Source organism: Ylistrum balloti, unplaced genomic scaffold (genome assembly GCF_031769215.1).
Source record: "Ylistrum balloti isolate Yb309-2 unplaced genomic scaffold, AGI_CSIRO_Ybal_v1 Utg369938, whole genome shotgun sequence".
NCBI classification, from domain to species: Eukaryota; Metazoa; Mollusca; class Bivalvia; order Pectinida; family Pectinidae; genus Ylistrum; species Ylistrum balloti.
The window spans coordinates 1,199,418-1,210,592 of NW_026782047.1; the positions used below are offsets into that span (position 1 = coordinate 1,199,418).

General features: G+C 35.3%; 1 protein-coding gene across 1 annotated transcript; it reads right to left on the reverse strand.

Moving 5' to 3' along the window:
* Positions 1–1,238: 1,238 nt before the first annotated feature.
* Positions 1,239–9,829, reverse strand: LOC132547222 (uncharacterized). The gene is made up of 6 exons (XM_060210987.1): positions 9,683–9,829; positions 9,193–9,485; positions 8,050–8,320; positions 5,614–5,923; positions 2,760–2,795; positions 1,239–1,534 (listed from the first exon to the last, which is right to left on the reverse strand). Exons 1-6 carry the CDS (start codon positions 9,812–9,814, stop codon positions 1,239–1,241), a joined length of 1,338 nt encoding a protein of 445 aa, XP_060066970.1. The 5' UTR covers positions 9,815–9,829.
* Positions 9,830–11,175: the final 1,346 nt, after the last annotated feature.

The window sequence follows — 11,175 nt, forward strand, 5'->3', positions numbered from 1 at the left end:
CCCAAGTGCCAATTCTAACATCATGATTGTGTTTATCTATTGATGCCTGTCATTGCTATATATTGATAAATATAAACCTCCCCCTAGATACTTTTCTGATGGCAATCATATTCATGTATGTTTAAAGTGTTTACAAGTATTCTTATATAAAAAACTTAATTTGTTCCTATATGGATCCAGAACAAATACATATACAGTAATGTAAGAAATGAAGGATTACTATAAGTATAATTTTATCATGATTATAAAAGGCAAATGCCATACAAATATATTACGCGCCTTTATCAAAAATAAGATTTGATTTTAAATATCTGTGTGAAATAAATTTTAGAACTGGAAGTCATCAAAATTTGGCTTATATATTTGATATACAAATTTTGTACACATCCATACATTATACAATTTCAGATAATGAAGCTGACGTATAATTACAAAATGAGAAGAAAACAAATCTTTATAGAGAAGTTTGGTTCATCAGTGTCTTTATGTACAGTTTGATAGACTGAAACACAGGTAAATTTACCTGTACCCAGCAGGTCTCCTCTCTGGCAGGTGTGATCCCTGCTCTCCTGTTATATAATGATGTACCGCTTGACCATGGCCAGGTGTCATTAACTAATTAATTAAGTCACCATGACACCTGCATAGTTACTTATGTGGTTGTCTTTCTCAAATTAACCATGTCCGATGTTAATAAAAAAATATGTTGAGTGGGGATACAAATACTATAGAGGGGATACTTTTATGATGACAGATATAAATATGATATGACACCAGACTATAAGGGTCAAAGCCTTTATAAATCTACAGAGGTTATCACAATAAAATACACAAGTAATTTTTACAAACAACACAGAGCCTCTCTCAGTGTACATACTTGTGTTGTAAATGGCACACTGGAGTCATCATTCTTTACATCACTCTTTACAATGCATAACATTGTAACATAACGTGCCTGTTATTTCCTACAATAATTCATGACATGGGACTAAGTACAAGCATTATATTACAGTATGTTACTACAAGGATCTGTCATGTCATTTTGACATTAAACACTGTCGCTGTACTATGATTTAAACAGGCTATTGGAATCAAAAGTTTGATATGAGTTTTTGTTTTATTTGTACCCACATAATGTCACAAAGAAGTATGCTGTTTCCCCTATTACAGATGTCAAGGTTCAACACAAGTTCTCTGTGACATGTCTTTCCTGAAGAGGTTCTGCTTGATATATACTTTCAATTTGAGATACTTTGTTTCTTTTTGATCACCTGAATCATGTCGCTGCGTCCGATGGCCTCCAGCGCACCTTGTAACTGGCTTACCATATCGTTCTTGGCCATAAATAGGCGCCATCTCTTTATTACATTCAAAGAAAATTCCACTTCTCTGGTTGTGTCGTCCTCAATTTTTTTCATATGACTTGGTTTGAGTCCTAGCTGGTAGCCGAGTTGTTTTGCCTCACTGTGGGAGAGGTCTCTCACTGCTTCATTCAGTTTCTCCCACGTTACATCTGGTGGTGGACGGGCGACTTCTGATGCAAAAGCAATAAAACATTAACGTTTAAAGCATTTCTGATGTTAACAAACAAAAACTTTGGCTGACAAATTTTAACAAAGTAATCTTGTTTAGACTACGAACCGTATACCACACTAAGATTCATACAGCATCACAAAATGCTTTTACTACTGCACCAAACATGTCTATACTACTACATGTCTGTATATTAAACATTGGCTAACACCTGAGGGAGACACTGCAGATCACTCAAAACAAATATCAAACAACACAGAGTGCAACCATAATTCACATATATAGAACAAGGCAGAATCTTTGAGGAAAATGAGCCTGATTTTTTCCGAGAAAGAATATTAAGTTATGCAACTTTTTTTTAATTAGTAAAATATCATCTTAATCATTTCTCAAATACATATAACAAGGAAGGTCAAATTCAGTAAAAGTGTTATACAATAATGTTCCACTGTATTCTGCTTTTGAAGGATGCTACAGAGGACAAGCTACTCCCCAAATATTCATTGATGTATACATTGTTTTTAACATTTCCAGTTAAAACTGCTGGCACTGAGTGTTCAGGTCTTGTCCTACTTTACACTTTTGAAATATTATTTTTGGACTCTAATAGAACCTTCATCTGCAGAAAATGAACACCCGCATGACATATTTTTCCAGAAGTAGAAAGGAGATAATTGCACTTTTGGTTAAAATGCAATATTTTACATGTACATTGAGAAAATATACCTGGACCTAACCTTCAAGACGAGACAATCAATGTATAGAATAAAGTATATTTTGACTCTAAAAAATAATATCAAAATAAGAAATCTACATACAACTTAGACATATAGGTTGGAACCTGAAGTAAATGATGAAAAATTTGCAATGGAAAACTGTTTATATTTTGATAATTACACTCCTGTATCACTAATCTAAGGCACGCTTTGCTGTATTTCATTAGTCCTCTTCACATCTGTCAGCCTGTTATCTGAAATAAGGTTGGTGAGTAACATCTACCCTATGATCCAATGAGTGATGGGGTAGCTAGAACAAATTCTACATATCCCCCGAGTTTCAACATTGCACAAATAGGAATATCATAATTACTTTGTGATAGATGTTACATGAAAAATGTAGAGACTTTTCAAGGTGGGAAGACAAGGCAGGCTCTAAATAAGAAGATATTGTCATTTCAATCTGGTTGAGTAGAAATTTGTTATATGTAAACAGAACAAAATATTTACCTTCTGAAGTAAGCTCTCCAGATTCAACCTCAGGAACTGAAAAGATAAATGGTACAGCAAATATAATAAACTCTTGCTCGAGGTCTTCTGCTGTTGTTGGTCATGTCACGAAGGTATGAGTAGTGTTACCTTTGTAAGTAACAAAAGTATGTACCACACTGTTAAACAGGTAGCAATATTACATTTTCACACAAGGAAAAAGGCCAAATGGCCCTAATATAAATTGCTCTAATATGCTACAGCTTACATAGAAGACATTGGATGGTTCATCAAAACACTTTATGCTAATTTGAAATCATATTCTTTATACATGCACTACACAATTGCCATTACTCCACATGTATTGCTTGTTGAAAAAAGAATGCTACATGCCCAATATCAAGACCCTTTGCCTTTTAGTTATTGAGAAGAAACTGCTTATGTATTTCAACACATTTGATTCCTGTGACCTTGACAGTAATTCACTACCCTGAGCTTTTTAGTTATTGAGAAGAAATCGTTTAAATCATTTTAACAAATTTTACCCCGTGACTTTGAAAGTGAGTCAAGGTCATTCATATTAACAAACTTGGTAGCACTTCATTCGATCATGCTAAAGACCCAATATCACCACACTGGGCCTTTTTGTTATTGAGAAGTTGTTTCATCATTTTAATATATATTTCCATGTGACCTTGAAAGCACTTCAAGGTCATTCATGTTAACAAACTAGGTAGCCCTTCATCCCATCATGCTAAAGGCCACATGTACTATTCTGGACCTTTTGGTTATTGAGAAGAAGTTGTTTAAACATTTTAAAATATTTTACCCCTGTGACCTTGAAAGTAAGCCCTTTATCCAATGATGTGATAATATCAGTAGCCTGAGCCTTCTGCTTATTGAGAAGATGGTCGTTTGAATGGAAAGTTTATACAAGGCTATTAGTCATCATGACCCTTCAGGTTAGATGACCCAAAAATACATATTAGATCAAACTGAGAAGTGTTATTGAAATACATTGTAAACTGTTCAATATCTCTAGAATCTTATGACTGATCTGGATATGTTAACATAGTTTGTTATCTAATCCCAAGTATGTAAAATCACAAGCTCGGTACTAAGAACAAACTGTTAACATTATCCTTTAAACAGTGGATGGTAAAATGATATATGGATGCTGGAGAAGTTATTCATGTTTAATAATAATCATTAAGCAAAGCTTGAATTCTTTCCTGAAGACTTTTTTGTTTCACTTGGCTCTGTAATTTACAGAGAAATTCATTTACGAGAAGCAACATCCAAGTATCACATTGTAAACCAGCTGACAATTGGTTGTCATAAAGAACATAACGTTGATTTATTAGGAACTGACTGCATTCAAGTAGGTCTTTTACTGAAACAGTATGTGTCAACTATACCATCCAACTACCTAGTCTGAAGGATGATATTGTGGCTAAACTTAAATCATATTTCAAACATAATGTGGACAAAATAAGTAGAGAGGTGAAGTGTTAGTATTACAGAGCACATCACAAACCACACAAACATTTTAGCTACAGCACCCAAGGGAAAATAAATGAGGACATCTTAAACATCATTTAGGGTTAGAGAAAGTTGTGACACACTTCACAGATTTACAATAGTTTCTTACAACAAAGTTATATCTATTTCCGAAAATGTCAACCAAATCTCAAAACAAAAGCCAAACACCCAAGGTACTGATTAACACGTTAAGAGCCATAATAAAACAGCAAAAATAATGATGTCAAGCATTTACAGACCTTTAAGTTTCACACATGGGCTTATACAATTTTTAATGTTTCAATGAGATAGTTTTCAAAGAGAATGTGCAGAAGAAATAGTAATTTATGGTATAGAAGAGTGGACTTAAACATGGTGTATTGCCATGCCTGATAAGATTACTCAATCGAAGTATTACAGATTTCAACATTATATCAAATAAAACATAATTGGAATAACTACTTCAAAAATGGGATTTAAAGAGGAAACGAGCCAGCAAGACCTACATGGAGCTTTTTATAGCAAAAATAGATATTCCTTGACTTTATCGGAATATAAAAAAAAACATCCACAAAGGAGATATTTATGTAGCGTATTTAGCGACTTAAGTTCAAAAAATATCACAATAACAGTGCCTTTGATAACTAGTGGGAGAAAGAGCAATCCTGGTTTGATCCGATTAACATCAGATTTTGTCCCGCAATGATGTAACTGTGAAGTAGAAATTTTTATCCTCAAACAAAGCTTGGCACTATTAGTCACTGGTGATACCTAATTATTTGATTCAGCCTTCCCTCTAGACCTAATTTCTGAATTAAATAATCACACAAACGAAACATTAAAGGTAGCAGTCCACACGACAGGTTATTTTGTATAGATTTTAAAAAATTGTAAAGACATCAACATAACAATATCTGATATAAAATGACCAAAATCTCTATTTATAACAACACACTAATAACATAAGCATATCATGAAGTACGTGTTCACACGTAATTTGGTTATGACCCATGGAGCTTGTTAGTTTGTATTTATGTTGTAAAGTCTGGTTACTTAATACCTTTGTCTTCATCTCCCCTTTATCACCATACCTGCACTTCAGTTTTGTTATGAATGTAACAGCTGGAATGTGGATGCATCAATCATATTTCGCTTAGTCAATTTTGTTTTGAGTACTAAATTACGTTTTTATTTCACCTGGGCAATTTGCTTGTAGTATTTTGTTTTGATTCTCTCATGATTTGCTCTTTGACTACAGAGTACACATTTTTGTCATCACTTCGTTTAGTAAGATGTGAGGAACTTCATATTCTATACCCTGTTTATACTGGTCAGTATATAAATTTTATCTCACCTCGTTTTCTCAGTGTTACGTTGAACGGTATTTTACACATAGGTTTTGTTTTTATGTCAAATTCAGTTGATTTAATTATCCTTTCTTCCATGCGTTGCCAACAGCTACATCCGATGCTAACAACAACTTTTGTATCCGGTCGCGGACACTTTGTTTCCTGGAATATCTCTATCTCTCCTGTCATTTCATGGGGATCGGTGGAGGTACTGATAATTTCCAGGGCTCGTGAACTTTCTTGACCACTACCCTTGAATACTAACTTCATGTTGTTGTCGTCAGACCCTTCTTTTAAGTTGCCATGTAGTACAATCTGAAACATTTTGACAACTGTATGTTGAGTAATGCAGCAATTATATATCCACATACTTTACAAGATGCTCTTAATAAAAACATGGCAAGAAATTGTGTGAAATTGCATTGAAATTAACTTAGATTCAGCATCATTTGTATTAACCAAGAAATATTTTCCTGACACGATCTGCCCTGCCTGAGCATATAATGTTGCGGTTCAAATATTTGTGTGAAATGAGTGTACACTGACTCCTGGAATTATTTCCCACCAGAAGATTACTGTATATATGGCCTTTGATTGCTCTTTATCTGTATGTTGGTTGACTGGTATCTGCTCGCTACATGTACCATATCCTTGTCAGGAATATCTAGTTAACAACTATATCATTCCAGACTGGATCTCCCTGTCAGGAACCTCTGATAAAGAAGCATTTGGTCCAAGGCTGTACATCATGTGGCTAGGTATCTTTTCCTTATTTATGGATCCCTGTCAAGAACTTCTATTAAAGAAGTATCTGACTGGATCTCCCGGTCAGGAACTTCTGGTAAAGAACAATCTCATACCTAACTGGATCTCATGTGGCTGGTATGTACTCCTAAAATTTCCTAAAATTTATCTGACCCAAGGCAGGTAACAATGTCTGATAAATTTGTGAGGGTTTGAATGCATCAATCAAACATGTCCCTCTCATTCTCTTGTGGCCAGCGATCGAAGCTGTAAGTAGTCTAAGGTAAAATATGTCAACATTATTTTGACAAAGATTGTCCATTCCATAACTCACTACATGGCATCAGATATTGTCCTAATAGATAATTTTATGTTTGCGAATAAATGGTACAATATTAGATTGAAGAACAATGTCAATATACAGTTGTAGAATCTCACATCGTGTAACAATGTGTGATGTATGCACCATGTCTATGTGATATGAATATGATGAATGCACTGTGTGGATGAGAGGAAAAAATGGATGAAATTTACTATCTCACATCGGTGCAGTTCTATTTCACAGATGTGTGATTATATCATGGTTGACCTAAGTGTTATGTCTGTTACATAGGAGGCCTTGACAGAATGAATGTGTCGCCTTCTTATCCATAAACAGGTAATTTATGTTGCCAAGGGCACACCACTCACCACTGCCTGAGTTGTGAATATATACATTAGAAAGACTAATTAATGCAAGGTCCGATTTCACCTGCATACTACTTATTAATTACTTCAAATAATGGCACGGCTCAGAATATACACATGTAAATTATCACATACATATGAACATGACAAAATTATTGAATTATGGGGCTGGTGTTCTTCCTTGATTTGACAATTCCTTTGATCATTTTTTATTTTCCTCCTAGGCTTCAAAATTTAGGCCCTTAGCATCACTGACAAGTCCTAGAAGGACAAAACAGCTGTATGATGCAGTGTACTTAATTGTTTGGCTCTATTGTATACAACCCTTAATTTGCATTAAAAGGCGCTATTCGTTTGTGTCATCTGTATTACCACCAACCAATATTTGATAAACCTATAGTCACTACTGAGTCTGAACTACATTTGTTTTCCTTTGAACTTTCAGTCTATGATATCAGTCAACTGTTTCACTAAAAGCACATGAAATGTGCGATCCAAGCACAAAGATTTATGATAGATTCTGTATATTTGTGAATGTGGACGATCTGCGGATGATGCCTGCACAAAGTGTGGTTTTTTAGTAGTCGTGCAACAGCATCTTAGTAATGTGCAACCAGTGGTACTTGCACTGTCAGTATTCTTGCAGCTTTAGTTCGTCGAAACATGTTAAACATAATAATAAACCAGTTTTAATTGCATTGATACCTTAACAGTGTCAAACAAGTCTTGGACACATTAATTGCAGTCACATGTATTGGTAAATGTGCTAATAGGGTATGTTCATTGTATGGAAGTTTTGAAAATGTTTTATGTGATAAAGCTAAATCAAAGGTATATTGATGTTGGAAATGTATTTCAGATGGAAAAAAATGTTCCTAAAATAATAGTATAGAATTATTGACATATATGACTGATTGTGGGTTTTCATGTCTTTATATATATTCATCAAAGGTATTCCATTAACCTGTGTTGTATCAGTATCTGCTTCAAAAATGAACCACATTGCTTACCTGAAATATCTGCCCCTCTGGAACCATTGGCAGAGTAGTATTTGAGTCTAGTTTAAACCATGTGTATCTTTTATCAAATGTTGTCTTAAACATTTTGATGCTACGTTTTGTTCCACATGCTATGACCAAATCTGTTTTAGTTTCATCCAGTTCTGGTGTTTTCATTCCAACTATGAACTCAATTTTTCGCATCTTCAGAAAGGAATTTCTTATTTCATCTTGAACAGCCTTCGGATCGGACTCAAATAAGGGTTTTGATGCTCCAGAATATCTGAAGATAATAAATGAAATGTGTTATAGGAGCAGAAATGGAGTCTTTTTATTGATTCAAGGAACAGCCTTACTCAGATTCACTGATGTTACAATGAGATTGATATCTCTGATGCTCTGCAATGTTATAGTCTATCCTCATGGTTTTGATATTATCTTGTCCATGGGACATTCCCTTCCTCCCAGCATGCTACAGGCCCAATATCAGTACCCTGGGCCTTTTGGTTATTAAGAAGGAGCTGTTTACAGATTTGAACATATTTGATCCCTGTGACCCTGAAAGTAGGTCAAGGCCATTCATTTGAACCAACCTTGTAGCCCTTAAATTCATCCCAGCATGCTGCAGGCGTAATATCAATACCCTTGGCTTTTCAGTTACTGAGAAAAAGTTGCTTGAAGATTTTCATACATTTGACCCCTGTGACCTTGAAAGTGTGTCAAGTTCATTCATTTAAACAAACTTGGCAGCCCTCAATCCTAGCATATTACAGGCCCAATATCAGTACCCTGAGCCTTTCTGCTACTGAGAATAAGTTGTTTGAAGTGAAAAATTGGTGCCTGATGACATACTGACAGACAGATGAATGGACATATGGACGAAGTGGCGACTATATGCTCTCCCTTCAGGAAGCATAAAAATATTACATAATATTCCATACAACAAAGTAATAAAAAATAACGAATTACCATAAACATATCCCAGTATAAAAACATCAAACATTACAAATGTGGGCTCTTGTTCTCCAAGTTACCGAATTAAAACAATCAGGTATGTCCTTATCCAAACACTACAACATCAACACCTTTTTTATCACGGAGTTAAGTCCAGGGATTAAAGCATAAAATGAATATGTGTCACTTCTATCTACTCACATAGAAAAGTGGTCGATTTTAAACACAGCCTTTCCATCTTTGTCTATTTCTGCTGGAAGATCATCCCAAGTCCATTCCTCGAGATTAGGGTCAGGATTTGATGTAGTTAGCACTACAACTCCTTCTGATTGTTCTTTGGCAGTAACGGGAATCTTCATCTCGATATCATTGTTAGGTTGTTGGCCGTCACTGGTGGAGACATCAAGGATGCTAGTCATCAGGATATCTCCAGACTTCCTTTTATCATCATCATCCAATGCTTCTTCTTCAGATATCTCCGTTGTATCTACAAACTAAGAAACGAATTGATGAATTAAGTAAAAGTGCATGTGCTTGACATCAACTAAAGGAATATTAATTAAACTTTAGCCAACAAAACAAACTTAAAAAAGTTTAAAATATAGGTAAATTTGAACTCACTCTCAATCATTCTTTAACTGAGATGAAATTGCAATTATTACATTTTATGCACTGGCACATTTTTACATACTTTCACCAAGAGTTCGCACGAGTCAAACGTTCCTGCGGGAATGTCAATTTCCGCTTCTGGTTCATTTTCTGGCTTCAGCACAACAGCTTCCTTGGACAGCTGGAAAACCTGCTTTTTCTCCCTGCTTGCCATGGCAAAATATGTTATACCGACCCGTTCAAGTGGAACAGTAATCGTTACTATCGTGATCTAGAAATTATAAGAAAAACATCATTATGATTTCATTTACTTGGTACTATTTACAATATTGGTAGTGACAGGGGAAACACTATCTTTGACTTGATCAAAGCTGATCAAAATTGCACCATTTCAAAAAAAGACATGATGTTTAAGTATATTCATGAGTCTTGGAAAGTATGACCCCTCCAATGGTTGAAGGAAATAGAGATAACAGAAGAGTCCAAAGACTTTGTAAAGAGAAATAATCTAGATCACACAATTCTTTATTTGGCATATCAATCCATACTATAGTTGGTGAATATTGGATGTGCTGGGGAGGTAGATGTAACGAAACAGTGTGCAAAGTTGATACACCAACAAAACCACATGTTTCCATGCCATTTGCTATAGTGTAAATTCCTAAATGTCATTTTCACATACCAAATTCTCAATATCAACTACAATTACAGTTTCCACTTGTACAAGAAACAAACCTGACATAATCTACAATAAAATTCCTGCCACACTAGAATATACAACAAGAACTCGCACATCAAAACTAACTCTGGTCTCCCTACATACACCACCAAGCTTTTACCCTGTCACAATTTCAATCCAGCCTTGTATAGATACATGTATACCACAACAAATCTTACCCCGACGTTATCTAATTCCTGTCTCTCTACATGTTCCACACTGCCTTTTCTCGTCGCTGTCTGTAGAATAATCTCTTCTGTCTGTCGTAGAACCCGATCCACAGTAACTGTTAGGGTGATGGACTGTAGTTTAGACCCCCAGGTCTGACACTCCAGTAGATGACCAAATGCTTCCTCATTTGGTTCAAGGGGAGGTGGGCTTCTGTATGCTTCCTCTGTTTGACACAGATACAGGTAGTAGTGTTCCTGGCCCGCCTCAACTTTGACCTGGATGCCTGTTTTCTCTAGATGGACTAATGGTCCCTCCTCCTGAGTAATTCTTGCTACATCAAATATGATCCCCCTAGGTATAATCAGACCATTTATAGGGTAGGATACATTACTCATTAGAATAGTAAATGTTTGCATCATGATTTGATTACACTCACAACCTTAATCGTACATTTCAAGCATGTGTCTGTCACGTAATATGTGTCTATAATGTTGCACACATCATTATATGTAAGTCTATCACATGATAAGGTATTATGTGTTGTACTTACGTGTGTCTATAACCGGGACTCAGTCGAACCTGGTTACGAATTATCTTAGCCATAGCATATTCAATTTTTTTCTTCTTGATATCAGGCTGAGTCATCCAAGACTGTAAAAATAAATCCAAATGTTAACACATCGTAA